Source organism: Centrocercus urophasianus, unplaced genomic scaffold (assembly GCF_019232065.1).
Source record: "Centrocercus urophasianus isolate 14NV4802_14NV808 unplaced genomic scaffold, USGS_Curo_1.0 seq_9, whole genome shotgun sequence".
Classification (NCBI taxonomy): Eukaryota; Metazoa; Chordata; class Aves; order Galliformes; family Phasianidae; genus Centrocercus; species Centrocercus urophasianus.
Window position 1 is genome coordinate 24,996,729 of NW_024885532.1, and position 18,778 is coordinate 25,015,506.

Consider the following 18,778-nt stretch of genomic DNA (forward strand, 5'->3'; position numbering starts at 1 on the left):
CTCTTTCTGGGGATATGAAACAGGCTGTAGCATGGAACTGCCACTTACTGGCATGTTCTAGGTGCTGTAACAAGTTGCTAATTTCTATGTGATGTGTCGAAGTGCTGCTAGCCAAAAAGGTGGCTGTGTCCAAAGGGTGAGTATGTCACACCATCACATAGGTAACATCTCTCTCAACACCTCCAGGTTTGATTTGTGAACTGCACTGTACTGGGATTTGCTTTGTCTTCGTCCAGGCTTGGCAGTAGGCTGCTTTCTTAAAGAAAAGGAAGGAAGCAACTAGAAAAGTAGGTGCTACAATCTCATTTTGGGTAACACTAAACTGGCCTGAAGTTGCATATTTAAGCAAACGCCAGGAGAAAGCATGTGTGTCCTTCAGTCCTGAGGGTGATGTGAATGGCCCGAGACAAGTGCTTTCCACTTAACTGAAGAGCTGCAGCAAGTGGCACATGTGGCAGGACTCCAGTTGACGTAAACTGAAGCCCATGGTATCAGCTGTCTTCAAGAACTTGGCTCTGGCTTTTTCTTCCTCTTCAGCTTCCTCTCCTTCCAGCACAGGCTCATCTACATCAAGGTGACCTAATCCTGAGTTCGCACATTACAACTCCATGCTTTGAACAAGCAGCTGTTTCCAGTAGCCCTCCTATGTTAGTTTAGTTCAGTGACATTTATAATACTTTAGCACTGCCTGCAGCAAACAATTGTCACAAATGCTGCCTTGTCTCCTTACACCCAGAAACTTCATATTTTATCTCAAATGCAACCCTACCTCAGCTCTAGATCATAGGACTGTAAAAGCAGGGGGTGAAAGCTTCTAGCTTCTGTAAGGCCATCAGTGTGTCAGAGTACGAAGTCAGGAACCAGCTGCAATGATCATAGACAGTCATAGGGTGGAAGGGAGCTAGAAAATGACAGCCACACTCAGTAAGATTAGACAAGATTGGAATTACTTGGAATCAGATACTGCTAGCAAGAAATGGGAAATGTAGCAGTCACAGCCCAGGCTCTAAAGCAATGCTCCCCTTAAACAAATCACAGCCTGTTCTGTCTGTAACATTAAAAACCAATGTGTTTTTTTAGCACCATTACAGGCAGGCGTTTATGATGTGCAGCATACCCAGTGCAGAATCTGCAAGATGGAGACAGTCCTGCCAGCTCAATTCAAGAAGCATTTACACCTACTCCATAAAAATCACTTGAATTTAAAAGATTACAAATCCTAAACTGGAATTGAGTTCCTAAAATCAGGTCAGTGATCTGGTAATGCTCTCAGATCATGATGAGTCCTTTTTGATTGTTTATTTAAAGGGTTGATCTGTTTGCTAGAAGGTATCAGTAAGAATCTATCTGTTTCATCATAAGTTTCCGACTGTACTCATAGGCAAGGAACAGTGCCCCATTGGCCAGGAATGCACGGATCATAGTTGGCTTTAGTCCAGAATACAAGGCAAGTACACCTGGAAATGAAATTACAGCTGGTTAGCAATTCATTATAATGCCTTTTATCATCAACTCCTATGCTTTCACCTTTCAAGGGCACTTAAGTTACGGTTCTGCACATGAACACGCAGCTGAAGTCCTTGCTGTAGCAGTTGACTAGAGGGCTACTGGATACTGATACAGGAGCATCTTACAGTACTAACAGGAGCTTAGCTTTTTAACTTTTGTTGCTTACATGAGACACATCTCAGGCATGATGGAGTCTTCAGAAGGCTACCTTTGTCACTAGAGGATGCAGGCTACCCCTGAGCCACAGAATACCCCTGCTCTGCTGACTATCTTCCTCAGTATCAGGGTCAGGAATCGCATCCACTGCCATTTATGTTCTTACACCACTTCTGGAGTGCCTGCTCCAGGCTTTTTCCACAGAGGACATGCTTAGGTAGAAGCTCCAAGTTGCCAGTCCAGATCAGACCAATTTATCAAACAGCCTGCAGTCAGTCATAAATCAACTTCTAGAGATAATTTCAGCACGCTTCTTTAACTGCTTCCTTCAGGTTTTACGCATACGTAATGAAATTTACTTGTCTGATTTTAATGCTTAATCAGCTTTTGTTAGCTTTAAGGGAATTGCTTCCTGACTCAACAAGCAGAGCAGAATGAAGTAGGTCTCAACTTCTAGAATGCAAGATTCTCAAACTAGGAGAAGCAACAATAGTTCTGCTAGAAGCTGTTAATGAAAGTCTCTAACACATTATCAATGGACAAGGTTTATTAAGCTGCTTTTGGTGCTGAATAGGTTTGAAAACGTAGCCCTAGAGCTTCTCTCCATCTCCTGCACACTTACCTTCAGTTCTCACAACAGTTACAAATGTTCCCATGAAGCCTGCTTGCTTTCCAGTCATTGACAGAACCTGAATTCTAGATTTGACACAGTCCACAGGATACACAGCAATCCACAGACAGCTGCCTCCAAAACCTCCGCTGAGCAGCAAAGGAATGGGACCTAGGGTTAAGAAGCGAGCTTTTAGGCACACCACAAAACATTTGCAACATACACATTGCATTATTTCAACTACAGAAGTCAAAGAGAACACAGAGGATCTCACAAAAGAAGAGCAGTTTGTGCTTCCTCAGAAAGCTCTAAGTTAATTTTAAGCCACTGCTATATTGCAGGTCTAGCCAGAAGCTCAAAGGTTACAAAGGAATGCTTTATAGTTCATTGGCCATGCTAAGAAAGCACAGCTCAGAGCTCTGTTTTGACTATTAACCAAATTAACTCCACTCCCTTCACACCTTTAATCACTTTCTAGTGTTAATTATGAAACAGTTAAGAGAAACACCACATAGTGACGCTGATCACCTTACAGAGTTTTACTTGGCACAGTGAAATTATTATGCGATCAATCATTGTTCATGATGCAAAGTCACTTTGTGTTTCAGATCACATTTTAATGAATACTTTGCAACAACAGGGTTTAGAATACACACAGCTGAAGTAGAGCCTCCCAGCAAGACAAAGTATTATTGTTCAGTCTTTGAGAAGGAGACAAACAATGTCTATTCTCTGTTGGCATCTCATTTCTTAATGTCTGATTTTTAATATGTTCTCTTACTGTCACTTTAATGACCTCTACAGGTCAGCATACATTTATTTGTACAATGCAGTGCTGCAGAAGACTTCAAATCTCATTCCAAACAGCCGCTGAGAAGAAACAGTTCAGAGATGTTACACAGTGGTGTAAATATTACTGTTACATTACTGCATATGTTTTCCATTTACAGTACATCCTGCATCATTAGAAGAGGATGATTTCAGTAATTGATTACTGTTTATGCACAAAGTGCAGATCTCTGTATTCCGTATATCTGGTTCCCTTTGTTTTATATCTGCTGTGCACCATCCCTCGCAGATTCACCCTCTCCCTTACGAACCCCGTGACAGCATGCTGGAATCCACCTGAAAAGGGCACCGTACCCAATTCATCTTTCGATCTCCCAGAGGCAAAGAACGTCCGGCTCAGTTCATACCCCCCAAAGAAGAAGAAATAGCCGGGGACTTCCCGCAGCAAGGTGCTCGACAGGCCGCGGTAGAACCCGAGGGGGCCGTCCCTTTGGATAACGCTCTTCACTACTGCCCAAACTGTACTGAGGGAGAGATTGATCCAGTTAGTGATGCTCAGTGACTCAATAACAAGATTACGGACAAGAAACGATTAAGTGTTAGACGAGTGTGCAGAGAACAGGGCCCACATAGAACTCAGAACTGGGTTCTGCCTACAGTCTCTCCTTGGCACCATCTTTACCAGTGCCTGTGGGGTCTCCAAGCATGGGCCATGACCCTCCCATCACAGCTCTTCTCTGGCTAACAGCGTGTTACCAGTGTGGCACTGCCAAGATGGCAATTAAAAACAATAAACACACACACAGAGGACTCAGAGGCACTGAACGTGAGCAACACTTACTTCTGTCCCTGCGTTATCTTCCCCGACAACTGCATTTCGTGCATGGCCTGCAGCCGGCACTTCACCAGCTCTGTGGGGCACAGGGCAAGTGCAGCAAAGGCAGAGGCAAAGGAGCCCGCGGCAGCGTTCTGTAGGTCACTGCAAGAGAGGAAGGCACAAAGCTCTGAGTGCACAGCCGTTACTGACAGGCAGCATCCAAATGTGCATCCTAAATGTTACCGACAGACTGAAGGACAACCCTGGGGAAGGAGCTCCAATAGAGGAAAATGGTAGTGTGAAATATGGAGATAGATAACAAAACTCATCCCATTTTCATATCCACCTTGAATACAACCTTTTGACACCTCAAAAGATATAGTGCAACCTTTACCCTTTTTTGATGTAGCAACAGCAGAGGAATTAACACAATCAAACCTTCCCCTTGGCTTTTACAAGAAATCCTACGAGCTGCGTAGATCTGGGGACTTGTTACTGCTGCAAAGAGAGTATGAGCAATAACTGCCTTAGGTAGGTATCCCTGTGTCATGGTTCTATGTTTTTTGTTTTTGGGTTTCAGTATTCCACATCAAAACATCATGCAGTGTACGGGGCATTCAAGTGTCACTGCCCCAATCCCAGCTACCTATCCCTGTACATTACAGCAGTCACGGGATCTGGCCCTTCCAGGTGGGGGGGGCATTCTCTTGCTGCCTTGCAGTGGGTGCTGGAGGTGCTTTCCTAGCTGTTCCAAGCTTTTCAGGTTTGACTCGGTCCCGGGAACTCTCTCTCTCTCATCTTGTCTGATTTATTAATCTCAATTTCAATTAAATTGTATATATTGTGTTATCTTGTATTCCGGTATCATAGTAAAATAAGTTTTCCTCCTTAGATTGCTGCCGCTGCTCTTTTCCTCCCTTCTTTCCTTCCCATTTTGTGGGACTGGGGTGGAGGGGAAGGGCAGAGGCCTACAGCCCCCTGTCATGGATGTAGATTGATCTAGTCAACTCCGTGACACCCCAAAAACTAGGCATTCTGCCAGTGTTCTGGGATATTTGTAATCTTTGAGCACTGCTTATTCTGGGTAGTGCCTTTTTCTTTTCTTTTTTTTTTTCCCTCCTCCTGTTAGCTTCAATTCATTAACCCCTTTTTAGCAGGCACCAGCGATGAACCCATTCTTTATCGTGGGGGCGCTGTGCAAAGGATTAAAAGCAATGGTGTTACTCACAACCTACTGGCCAATAATCAATCACATTGATTATCCACTTGTTGTGGAATTGTGTTCGTATGTAACTGCCTAAGGGCACTGATGGAGACACCTGTATTATACCTACATGCAATGTGGCATGATTTGTAATTTGACATTTACATCACAGACAGAATGGCTAATTTTACAAACAACTACGTCCCAAATGGAATAGCTGATCTTACAAACAACACGATGTTCAGACCAGACTCCAGGCTTTCTTCTCAGTTTGTCACAAGTTTTTTGAATCTTGAATTAATAGTCATGTTGGTGTGCATGTTATTAATTTCCCTGATTATATTCCAACGCACTCATAATAAGGGGAAGGAGTCTCCTCCAAAACCAGAGAATGATGACTGGCAGGGAATATGGAGAGGCTTAGGAAAGGTCTAAGAAGCATGGGGACCCGCAGTGTCATGGGATTTTACTCTTGAACACCTGTGGGATCCTGAGAAACTAAGCCAGTATTTGAGTCAGGGACTATGCGGCTTACATAAACCTAAGGAGGTACAACTTATTTGGGGTTTGGCTTGTGCTTACCGTGCCCTATATAATACCATTCTGGAGAGAGAGAGTTTCCAAGCTGAGGTTCAAGCCAAAAGGGAAAATCTCCAAGTCAAATCTAATCAATCACAGGAGACACCAATAACAATGCCAGTTGCTCCTATGGAGGGCAAGAAATGGAAACGAGGATCCATGACAGGGGCGACAGACCTCTGCCCTTCCCCCCCACCCCAGTCCCACAAAATGGGAAGGAAGGAAGGGAGGAAAAGAACAGCAGCAACAATCTATGGAGGAAAACTTATTTTACTACGATACCGGAATACAAGATAACACAATATATACAATTTAATTGAAATTGAGACTAATAAATCAGACAAGATGAGAGAGAGAGAGTTCCTGGGACTGAGTCAAACCTGAAAAGCTTGGAACAGCTAGGAAAGCACCTCCAGCACCCACTGCAAGGCAGCAAGAGAGCGACCCCCACCCGGAAGGGCCAGATCCCGTGACTGCTGTAATGTACAGGGATAGGTACCTGAGATTGGGGCAGTGACACTTGAATGCCCCGTACATGACATGATGTTTTGATGTGGAATACTGAAACCCAAAAAAACCAAAAAACATAAAACCATGACACCCTGTACTCAAATTCACCTTGCCAGTAACAATAAAGGATTTTGGTGGGAGATGCTACAAGTCTGAAACTAAGGCAGAGTGGACCACAATAGACATGCTGCCACAAATGCAACCGCGTGAACTGGACACAGTGCAGACAAACATAAACCATGCTGTTGAATAAGACAGCACTGCAAGCTGTGAACTCACGGCATTACACGTTTGGGACTTGGTGATTTTAACCATACTGCAAAGAACACTGGTGAGCTGCCAGGAATCAGAGGCTGGCACTTCAGGATTACACTGCTTTACAATACATCTGAACAGGCTCCTGCAAAGGTATGCTAGATAGAACCAGAGAATCCTTAGAGTTAAAAGGGATCTTTAAAGGTCACCTAGTCCAACTCCCCTGCAGGGAACAGGGATACCACAGCTCCATCAGGTTGATCCAGCCTACACCTGAAAGTCTCCAGGGACGAGGCAGCCACCACATCTCTGGGTAACCTGTTCCACTGCCTCACCACCCTCACTGCAAAAGACTTTTTCCTTATATCCAACCAATATCTACCCTCTCTGAGCTTGAAGCCCTTGTTCTGTCACCACAGATCCTGATAAAGAGTCTGTCCCCTTCTTTTCCGTAGCTCCCCTTTAGTGACCAAAAGGCTGCTCTCAGGTCTCCCCAGAGCCTTCTCTTCTCCAGTCTGAACAGACCCAGCTCCCTCAGCCTGCCCTTGTAGGAGAGGTGTTCCATCTCCTGGATAATTTTTTGGCCCTCCCCAGGACACATTCTAACAGGTTCATGTCTCTGCTGCACTGAGGACTCCACATCTGGATGCAGTACTCCAAGTGAGGTCTCACAGAGCAGAGCAGAAGGGTAGGACTGCTCCCTCATCCTGCTGGCCACACTGCTTTTGATGCAGCTCAGGACACAGTTGGCTTTCTGGGCTGTGAGGGCACACTGCTGGCTCATGTCCTGCTTCCCATCCACCAGTACCCTCAGGTCCTTCTCAGCAGGGCTGTGCTCAATCCTCTCATCCCCAAGCTTGTACTGTTAATGGATGTTGCCTTGACCCAGTTGCAAGATGCTGCACTTGAATTCATTGAACCTCATGAGGTTGTTCTCCTGGGCCCATTGCTGGAGCCTGTCTAGGTCCCTCTGGATGGCATCTTGTCTCTCTGCTGCTGTCTACCACACCCCACAGCTTGGTGCCATCCACAGACTTGCTGAGGGTGCACTCAACCCCACTGTCAATACCACTGATAAGGATACTAAAGAATTTTTTGGACAACAGTGCAGAAAAAAAAAGCAGGGCTTCTCCCTTCTTTCAGAACCTGGGGAGCAGTACAGCAAGGACTGGCATTGCTGCTGCACAGAACCTCTTTCCATGCAAAGGAGACATCTGCCCTGTGCGTGGTTTTAAACACCCACAGTATCAGAAATTATAGCTGCAACTTCTCAGCCCACAGAAGCATTGTGAAACCTAAATCACAACGTAAGATAAAGCTTCTGACGTATTCAGCTATGGCAGTGACAAGGACAATCAGACTGGAAGAAGTCAATTTTGCAGAGCAGCAATTAAGTAATATGCAGTAAATACGGAATGACAACTCTGGTCACATAATCCTCCTGCAGCACACACAGTTTGATATAACAGGGACCTGAGAAGAAATCCACTACAGGAAAAGACAGAGCAAGGCAGAGTAAAAACAAACTGTGGCTGAGCCCTGTATTCATCGAGGAGCTAAAACAAGACAATAGAGTTATACAATGAAGAATCAGGATATGGAAACATGGAAGAGGTGCCTCCTAACTGTATGCTAAAGTAGTTTCCCCTCTTTCAAGGGGAAAAAAACCCTAGACTTTGTCAGACTTAAAGAGAGTTCTGATACATGTGAAGAGCTAGAACAAGACTTCACCATAATTCAGATCTCTTCCACTTCTACCTATCCTGACATTTAATTCTACATACAACAGGTCAGTGAGGCCTGCTGTCTCGGCTTTGGTCTTGAACATAGAGAGTCTCAAGGCACAAGTGATAAACCTTCAATCCTGTTCAAGTTCACTTTCAACTCGAGTAATTATTTTTTCTGGAAAGTTTTGAATACACAGCATGGGAACAAGAACTGTCCACTCTTTAACACTGCTGCTTCTTCTACTAATGTTTTTTTTCCTTGTTTTGCAAAGAAAGTAATCTATTTAAGATGACTTGTCACGTACTGAGAAAGTCAAACTGAGGTGAACAAGAATAATAGGTGCCTCAGTTTAGACTTTAGCATGGGATGAGATCAGTTTGGTTGGACTTAATGGATACCAAAAGAGAACTGGAATTCAGCATTTTATTTGTTTTCTTTTTGATTTGTGTATTAGTGGCATGTATTTCTTCAACTGGAGAAAGTGTCATTTTGCAATTGTGCTTGAGAGTGTTTTGACCAGGGTATTCCAGAACAGAGGGAGGAAAGCTTACTTGCAAGCCATTTGGACATACTACCAAAAATCTAAACAAAAACAAAACCAAACTAAGGTAGCCACTGCTTTGGTAACTGTAAGGTCAGGTTCACCTCAGTTTGTGCCTTTATAAGTTTTCTGTTTCAAGGTAAGACAGCACAGCATTTTTTAAACAGCAAAGGCAGTGGAGGAGTTGTAGTTGTTTATTTGTCTCATTTGAAAGACATCCACCTCAGCTTCTACCCCCCCATCCCCATCCCAATGGCATACTACAAATTCTTCTTGGCTCCTCCAAAATGAGGATTGGTGGCAACACAGTTTCAGCATCTCATATTTGCTCCTATCAGGCCTCAGTATTAAGACATAGCACAACTTAACACAAGCAGCAGAGAACACCAGATGTAACACCACTTTTAGACAGCTGGGGGAGGCTTCACTCAGGTAGCTGTCCATGTCATGTCAGATCTAAAACAAAATCATGACCTCCCCCAGCTACTTCTGGAGATGCCAATTGACACGAGTCAGAATAAAGCTATTAAAAAAAGCTGAATGAGGCTCAGCCTTGCATCTTGAAATAAACTGAGCTAGGAAAACTGTAAGTAGTCTCTTATACACAGTGGGGCAGCACACAGATGGAGAAGGTGCACTTATTCTCATTGCTGAACTGAAAACATAGCTTGAGGGATGCTGAAGAGTGAGGCACACAGACTGCTGGAATTGAGACAACTGGAGAAAAGCCATCCTAGCTAGAAGGAGATTATCATCATTAGGCCAGTGCATAAATCTATGGCTTGTTCACACTGTGAATTTTCTGCACAGCTCTGGTCTCATGAGCTTAAAACCCAGATGCTTTGGCACTACAGTAGTTTCAGAGAAGGGCAGCTAGGACAGCTAAAGGAACAGCTTTGATTGTTCACTCACCAGGAAGGCTTCTACCTACAAAGAGACTTGGGTGAGAGGAGAGGCACAGAGAAATAGAAATCTAGAAAATGCAGACAGGTATCTATGAGATCCAAATGATCTGGAGAAGGTGGCTGAGCACCAGCTGTTCCCCATCTCTTCCAGTTACAGAATTAATAATTACCACCTGGGGCAGGACCTTATAAGAACTCAAGGGGAGACTGAACAAGTGCTTTGAAAGAGATCCAAAGTCACTGATGAAAAATCACATTGGGATCAAGAAATCTTCTGAACTAAGAACACAAACTGACAGGACTCAGAGGAAGCATTAAATATTTTCTCTCTTCTTTCTCATCCATTAGGCAACCACTTATTGCCAGTACTGTAGACAACACATTGTGCTTAAAGGATCCTCTGGTCTAATCAATATTATGTTGAAGCCTTTGAAACTTGAGAAACAAAAAATAGCATTCAATAAAACCATTCAATAACAGAGCATTCTTTCCCCTCAGAATGTTTCCCTATAAGAGGAACCATTATCTCCCCTGTACAATCAGAACAGCTTGGGAATTGTAAGTTGCAATGCTCAGTTCTTTGGTAAAGTGCTCCAGGTCTTGAGCATTTCAGCTGAGTTGTGAACATCTAAACCAGTCAGCTTCAGCCATGAGATGGCTCTGACATAGTAAGACACCATATCCTAGCATGAAGACCTACTTTTCAAAACACACTACGCTGCATTATTGGCAGAAAGATACCTGGGATACCAGTTGCACCTAGAAAATGCCTGCAAGTAGCAGTTCTGTAATTTTTCCCCACCCAAGTTCATTTTAAATACAAAACAGACTGCTGTTACTAACCTGAGCTTTGTTTTCCTGTCTACTCCAACAATTTTCCGCACAATTTGTTGGCAGAACCCATAGCACATGAAAAGAACAGAGTTCTCCGCAACGTTGGCTACCAGAGCAGGTGTGGTCCCCTTGTAGAAGCCTCGAAATCCCACTTGTTTGTAGGTTTTCACAAAACAGTCAACAATTCCTTTGTACATGTCAGGGAACGTCTGCATCTTCACCTTTGCTGTGTCGAAGGGCTGGCCAGTCACCACGCAGGCTGTCCCACCTAAGCAAGCAGTGGAAGTTAAGAGGGTGACTGAAGGATCTGCACACAAACATGGCTAGAAAAGTCATGCAGAAAGCAAAGACGAATCAGTTCTCGGCAGGAAAAGACAACTGCACTAAATTCAGCACAATAGCATCTATTGTCAGTGGTGAACTTAGTCACCTCAGGACAAAAAATCATGCATAAAAACACTAATAGCTTGATTCTCAGTAACAATGTCTCTACTGTAATAAAAGCAAGCATCTACATTGATCAGTTCTGTAAAGGAGTACTGAATTAGAGCTATTCTTTGGCAATCAAGGCATTTGTGATAAGTTAAAAAGCAATGTCTTCACTTATTAATACAGTGGATCAGAATCTGATACTGTGTTCCAGCAATAACAAAACTGAACGATTTGTAATCAGGAGAGGCAGATTCCTCCAGGACAAGAGGAGCACTGCTGAGACTGCTAAAAACTGATGACACATTATAAATTGAGAACCAAAGTTTTAGGTCCTCCCCTTCAAAACTTGAGATGAAGTTTCTTTACTTGTATTCATATATACCGGAACAGTGCATCCAGGAGAAGTTAAAAAGGGCAAGAGGGCAAAGTTTCCTAAGCTGTTATCTTTTCCAAACTGAATTGCAAGGTCAATACCCTTGTACAAACTTGTGAGATACTTCCATCAGTGTTGTCAATAACCACTTTGCCCTCACTATAATATTCTTCTGTGAAATTCAACTCAATTCAGTAGTCTACAGAAAAAGTTACACATAACTTATTGATAAGAATTACAGGAGTACATTGGTAGCAACCTGTTGGGAGCTGACAGCTAACAGGAAGCACATGAAAGGTGTCTGTTAAAGGGCTTTGCTTTTAAAAAGAAGGGACATCCTACAACAGAACCTGATCTTTCTATATAGTACCATTGACACGAATGTGCCCTAAAGAGGGCAGATGGTGTTTTTTTTCTTTATTGCTGAACTGAAATATTTATCTGCAAATCCAGCTCAAGACACTGAAGTAAAAACAAGTGTGTGCATGTAAGCAGTTATTTTTCTTCTGAGAGACAAAGTGTAAGCAAATGGTTGTTTAACCAGGGTTATTTTCAACCCATTTTACTCTTTGTAAACACACTTATTGCTGTTCCTCTGCAAAAAGGCGTTTTGGGCCTCTATGAATTCAGGAACCCAGCTCTCACAAAACCTGATTCTCAACCACATGGATCACTGCAAGTTTCAGAGTAAGTTATACAGGGAAGTATGAAGAGCTGCCTGCTCTGGGAGGGATAACCAAGTAACAGCCATGTAAGCCTCAGATGATGAGAACTCTGGACAGGCTCAGCAAATGCCACTTGCAGGAAAGCCAAGAAAGGTATCTCCAGGACAAGTGTTAGGTTCCTGTGTAAGGGTAGACCTAAAATACACAGGTCATAAAATAATGGCTGTTGGAAGAAGACCAAGATAATCAGCATTGGCTTTGAGAATCCAAAGCTGGAAAATTGGGAGCTGGCTGAATGGTTGTTCTAAAAAGAGGAAGTGCTCTTCTTACAGCATCTTCAGAAAAGGCATGAGAAGCCCAATCAAGTACAGCAATGAACTTTGGAACCTCAAGGCAAAAAGTCCTGGTTAATATCTCAAATATTAAGGAAAAAAAATTCTTCCAGTCAGCAGCAGAATGTCTGTAAAAACAAACTTGCAAATATCCTGCTTGAAAGCTTAGGCAAGTGTGGTCCTAAGAGTAACAGCAGCATGGTGAGAAGAGTCCTGCTTTAAAGAAGTGATTAGAGGCAGCTCAGATCCTAGCCAAAGGACTATGACTCACAGGCACATAAATGACTGATTTATTACTGCTCACAATTTACTTGCCTCAGAACAGCTCTACTTATCAGCTAGTTGAAATTATTTGTAGAGGAAGGTAAAATCAGGTAATGCATTTGCTCAGGAACAAGCTGTTTGCCTTGTTAAATACACTTGCTAAAGGGAGCAAAGACACGTATAACAGTAACAGGCACAGCCAGTGAACACAGGCAATACTGAGCAAGTATGTGCAAAGAATGTGGCAAATGAACACTCAGGCAGAACCATCTATTACAACAAAAGTAGCAAAGAAAACCAAAGAACAAGAACAATTATTTAAGAACTCTGAACTCATATTGAAAAAAAAAAAAAAAAACCTGAAAGACGGAGAACAATACCATAAGAATGAATGACATTGAAAGTTTTAAGACTCTCTTATCTCTGTTGGGGAAAAAACCCCAAAACAAATATATCAAAGCAACAACAACAAAAAACAACAAAATGGGCAAACCCCACGCACATGCATTTTGCCTGTAGGAGAGTACCACCAGGCAAATAGATTGCTCAGCTAACGCTAGCTTTCAGCTCTTGTAGTAGACAAGAAGAGACAAACAAGGCTTCAACTCAAGAAGTCAGCATTCTCCACTGCCCTGGATGTTAATTAAGCACAGTATTCTCTAGCTGAAGTCCTGGGAAGAAAAGCAATCGCATCACCTGGTTAAGAACCAAGGAACATCAGTAAAACTGTCAAGAACTGCACAGATAACAAGTTGCTACCGTGGAAAATAAAGCAGCTGTCAGCTACTCTTTAAAAAGACACCTCCACCCTCATTCCCTACAAAAGCAAAAATAAGCAAACCCCGAAACAACAAAAATATAGAACACAGAGTGAACAGATTAAGAGAAATAGATTTTTGAGGCAATAAAGGAATAATAGTAAAAACAGTCTTCCCTCACAGTGAAACAGAGCGTTACCTTGCCTTAGCATTGTGCAAAGACTAACAAAGCACTGGCAAAATGTATTGGAAGGTCAAATGCTTTATGAAGGTGGTACACTGAACTCTTATTGTAAATCACTCTTTGCCTTCTCAGTGGACTGAGGTTTACTCCACTCTGGCAGATGACCTCTAACAACTACACTTAACACCATTAACACTGTCATAAAAGGAATGACTGCAATAGATAAAGTATGGCCAAAAAAAGATGAATTTGTTGAAACCATTTATAACAGCACTTTACATAAACTCCTGCAGCCTTTTCCCTATGAACATTATCAAATTAACTATTCTATCCCAATATTTAATCAGTCCTGGGTATCACATAAGCTTCTACAAGAAACTAGTGTCTCTGTAACTCAGCCTGCTCCAAAAACAAAAGCTTTGTCACGTAGCTCTTTCTATGTCACCCAGAGATGAAACTCAGAATCTCAAAGACTGCTTTCCCTGGTGATTTAAAAAATGTTCATCCCTCAGCCATGGATGCAGCTGTAGATGTCCCTGTTCATTGCTAGGGATTTGGACAAGATGACCTTTAGAGGCCCCTTCCACCACAAATGAGTCCATGGACAACACCAGCACAGTAACATCAGAGACACTGCAACTTCTGCCAGCCAAGGTCAGCTGTTTTACTTCCATATCCTTAAAATACAGAAGGTGAGTTTTTCCACCCACCCCCCCTTCACTTCTCTAAGCAGTGGGAAACTGCTTAAGAACTTATCAAAGGTATTAAAACTGTCCTTCAGCATTACCTGCAGCTCCTGCTGTGAGATCAATAGCAGCCTGAAGAGCAGAGTTGATCCTCATGCTTCACACTTGTTTATTGATTATTGCAGAGTGAAAAGGCTCCAGATTCCTGGAAGGCGTCAAGATATTTTTCCCCTGAGGTAAAAGTGAGACGAAGCACACTCAGTTCACAACAATAATTGACAAGCAAGAATATGACATGAATGCTTTCGTTTCCACTCAGCTTGTTTCATGGTAGTTGGGAACAGAGAATGCCTGTCCCCAGAGCTAATCCAAAACGTAGCAAACCTGTATTCTGATTACTTCTGCCATATTAGGCAAACCCTCCGGAGTATCGTCACTCAGCTTCAGCTTATTTCTGCTTTCCAGTTTCTAGAACTCTTGGATCTCTCACATAAAGAGTAGCTCCAGGGAACACTGTTGACTATTACCTTTCTACTGATTACAGAAGCAGCGTCTCCATCAGCTGTCCAATGCCAACCAGCAGGAATAACTACTTGTCTTGGCTCCCTGGCTATAAAGCAAAATAGACTGCAAAACTGTTCTACTTACAGTGAACAGCAGCTCAAAAACTATATGCATGATCACACAGATACACGCACATCAAGTATTTCTGTGTGGCTTTCAGAAGATACAAGTGGAAAACTGAATACGAATATCTAGAATTGCATCCAGCTGGTCCAGCTGACATGTTCCCAGTGCAAGTTCTTACACAACTACATATTATAAAGTAAAATAAGAACTATAGCTCATCTCTCAGGAAGGCAGCTGGAAAGTAGAAATACAAAGGCAACAGTTTCAAAGAAAACATTCAAAAGAATTCAGTTTTCAAGCTTGCAGCAAGGTAATTTCGCTGGGTGAGCTGTTAAGACAAGCCTGCTCATTTGAAGTAATTTGGAGTAAGAACAGTGAGCCAAAGAGCTCCCACTGTTTCCGAATCAGCACACACATGAATCAGTGCCTCACTGACTGGTGAGCTTGTCTTCACACAGAGCAAACAGTATTTTCTATTCTTCTACCCACTGTGGTGCTTCTTTTGAAGCCTGTTGTTACCCAAACCATATTCCAGAGAAATATAAAGTGAAAATACAACTTCCTGTAAGTCACCTTCCAAGACTTAGAAAAGACACTCTACAAAACATCTTTTTACATCCTCCTTGTTACAAGCATGGGCATTCAAGTACAAACAAGGCTTTAAGAAAATCTGTCTCTGAACATACTTGTTATTCATGGAGCTTAAGAAAGAAGTAGGGCAAATACTGTCACTCACTGAATTCGCATATTTCACCTGTTTAGATGCACTGTGTGAATCCACAAAAAAAGGGTTAAAAAAAAAACAAAAACAACCAAAACAACAAAAACAAACCCTGATTTTGTAATAAATGACACCAATATTTCAGTATTTCTATGGTTACAGTTTAGTGCTGACACAGGCTGCCCAAAGAGGTCGTGGATGCCCCGTCCCTGGAAGTGCTCAAGGCCAGGTTGGATGGGGCCCTGGGCAGCCTGGTCTGGTATTAAATGTGCAGGTTGACGGCCCTGCATTCAGCAGGGGGTTGGAGCTTCGTGATCCTTGAGGTCCCTTCCAACCTGGGCCATTCTGTGCGAACTGTTTCATTTCTCATCACACAATAAACTTTATGTTCATTACAAAGCAGAGGCTCTAGGATCTAGCTGCACTCATTATTCCTCACACCTCATTAGCGTTCATACAGCACTCCACAGCATTGCTTCTCACTTGGAGAAAGTGCAGAAAGGCAGATTAGTGAGGCAGCCTCTGAATGAAGGGAATTACCAAACAGCAACCACCACGTGCCTTCAGCAGAAGGCACCATGCTGAGCGCTATCAGCTTGTGCCACTCACCAGAGCAGCACATGCCACCGAATGCGTGGCAGAAAAAGGAAGAACAAAGAGAGAGGTGAGAGTATGAAAGTTCTACGAGCCCTAAGAGCACACTGCCACTTTCGAAAGACTTAAGAGTAGTCAAAACTGCAGTTATCACACATGCACGTACCTACTCCTGTGTCTTCTTTGTGATTACACGACCCTATTACAAACTGCTCGTGGACATGCCGAATTAACGACCGTTCTGCCACTTCTACAGCAAACCCTGAGCTCGGACCTGCAAACACAGAAGCATCAGCGAGCTCAATAGGTCCGCAGGGCCTTCACCCCAACCTCACACGCGTCACCTCCCCACGCCCAGCCCGGAGGAGCTCCGAGGGCAGAAGGTGACATCGGGACGCCGCTGCCAAGGTCAGAGCGGCCCCACGTGCAGCGGGACACGCCGGACTCAGTCCCGGCAGGCTGCGGCGGCTGCTCATCGCCAGCCAACCGGCGTAGAAGGGTGCGCGTGAACGGCCACCTCCGGCGCGCTCGGGACGAGGGGAGGAACCGAAGGAGGAACGGAAGAAGCCCGCACCCGCCGCTCCAAGCCGAGCCCCGGGTCCGCCCGGCGCCGCAGGCCGCGGGGAGCCGGCTGCCGCCCAGGACTCGCTCCGCTCCGCGCCTTCGCCTCCCGCCTCAAGCTCTGGGAAGCGGACAAGGCCGGCCCGCCCCCCCAGCCGCCGCCACTCACCGCAGCGCCCAACCGCCCCGCCGCCGCCCTTATTTAGGCGACGGGGTAAGGCGGCGCGGCCCCCCCGCGGCCCCGGGAAGGCACGGGCCGGGCGGGCGGTGGGCGGGACGCGGTGTCCCCGGCGGCCTTCTCCGCGCCCTCTGTCGTGCGGCGGTGGCTGCGTTTGCTCGCGGCTCTGATTCACGCACCGGTGGAGACTAGGGACGGGGCCTTGGGGTCGCCGGGGAGAGCGCGCACGGCGGGGGGCGGCTCCCACAGGGGAGGTTGCGGGTCCCGGAGCATCGTCCCTCGTGCCGTCTCCCGGTTCCGGGAGCTGCGGGACGCCGCGTGGCTCCACGTGGTGGGGAAGGATGGAGGGAAGCGGCCTTGTGGAGCTGTGCTCCTGGTGTGTGCGCACCGCCACGCAGCATCCTGCAATTTGGGTCACGCGGAGCGTCATCCTCCACTCATCTTCTGTCAGCTTTATTCCATCTGCCTTAAAAAAAAAAAAAAAAAAATGGCACTGAGGTAGGAATTAATTACCCAGAGATAAGACAGAGTTATTTCCCTGGGAACCACAACAGGCACGTGCTTGAACAGGACGTGTTTACTTTCCTGCTTGATTGCAGTTTTTGGCATGCTTATTATTGAAACAGCACGGGAGAAGGGAAATTATCATGTGGCCATTTGTTTGTATAACAGTTAATGGAAAAAAAAAACAAAACCAAAAACGGCTGTTACCTCTTTGCTAAAATACAAAATTCCCCATACGCTTCACATGTGTTAATGCACAAATTATTGTGGAAATACAAGCTGAAAGGTGCTCCTGTTCTGAAGTTTGCTGACAGCTCTGTCTATACTTGCACATGCAAGCCAGTGGCATATTGAATATGGACAGACATCCATCAGCAGTTTGCTGAAGGTCAAATGACTCCTCCTAAGATGTCCCTTTATTGCTTCTAAATTTTTGGCAATTTGAGGTAGAATATAATGGTTCAAGCAACATGGGGAGGACTAACATCACTTCCTTCTACTGAAACCATGCAAAGCTCCTTTTCTTCCTTTTGGTTGAGAATTAATTGAAATGCCTACGATCAGGCTCTTCCAAAGCTGTGCCAAGCTGAAAACAACAGGACACAGTATAGCCCACGTGTATTTTCATGCCTTGAGACATACAGACCTTCCATCTTAGATACAGTGTTTTCTCCTCGATAAAACTGCTCCCGTTTTGAGAGCCCAAAGCAAAGAAAATGACTTGGGGCTAATCTTCAAAATGTGGCAATTATTAAAGAAGAGCAGACTTACCAAATTGTGAATTTTTTACTTGAGAGTAGAAATAATAGCTGGGTCTTTGGTAACCATTTAGTGACAGCAGGTTAATTGTGCATCTCAAATGATCTGCAACAGATTACTGTTTAATTGCAAGGAATTTTCAGCTGTGTTGACTTTTTAGTAGAACTGAAGTGCTGTTGGGAGATCCAATTGGTGAGAAATATCTAATGCCTACCGCAGTGGGGACAGTGACTAATTTGCCATTAGAAATACATGTTGCCTGCAGTTGCAGTTTGTCAGCTCCATCATCAGATCTTGGGTGTTTCAGGATGATTATTCTGGGAAAGACCCCATTGTAGCCTTCCAAATACTTAAAGGGAGCTTGCAAGCAGGAGGACTGACTTTTTGTGTGGTCTGGTAATGATAGGACAAGGGAGAATGGCTTTAGACTAAAGAAGGGAGACTTAGATTAGATGTTAGGAATACATTTTTTACTCAGAGGTGGTGAGGCCCTGGCACAGCTACACAGAGAAGCTGTGGGTGCCCCACATCTGGCACTCAAGGCCAGATAGGATGGGGCCCTGGACAGCCTGAGCTGCTGGGTGGCACTGCCCACGGCATGGGTTGGGACTGAGTGTGCTTTAGGTCCCTTCCATCCTGAGCCATTCTGTGATTTTATGGTTGTTCAGACCCCTAGTCCTGGTGGGATGTGTTTGAGATA

The 18,778-nt window shown here is 44.3% G+C and overlaps 1 protein-coding gene across 2 annotated transcripts; it reads right to left on the minus strand.

Moving 5' to 3' along the window:
• Positions 1–1,277: 1,277 nt before the first annotated feature.
• SLC25A15 (solute carrier family 25 member 15) lies at positions 1,278–16,878 on the minus strand. Of its 2 annotated transcripts, none has more exons than XM_042839120.1 (8): positions 16,807–16,878; positions 16,243–16,350; positions 14,233–14,362; positions 10,447–10,705; positions 3,906–4,043; positions 3,419–3,588; positions 2,288–2,446; positions 1,278–1,457 (listed from the first exon to the last, which is right to left on the minus strand). In XM_042839120.1, exons 3-8 carry the CDS (start codon positions 14,285–14,287, stop codon positions 1,333–1,335), a joined length of 906 nt encoding a protein of 301 aa, XP_042695054.1. In that variant the 5' UTR covers positions 14,288–14,362; positions 16,243–16,350; positions 16,807–16,878; the 3' UTR covers positions 1,278–1,332. The 2 variants fall into 2 exon arrangements, with proteins under 2 accessions (XP_042695054.1, XP_042695055.1); XM_042839121.1 differs by lacking the exon at positions 16,807–16,878 and adding an exon at positions 16,651–16,673.
• Positions 16,879–18,778: the final 1,900 nt, after the last annotated feature.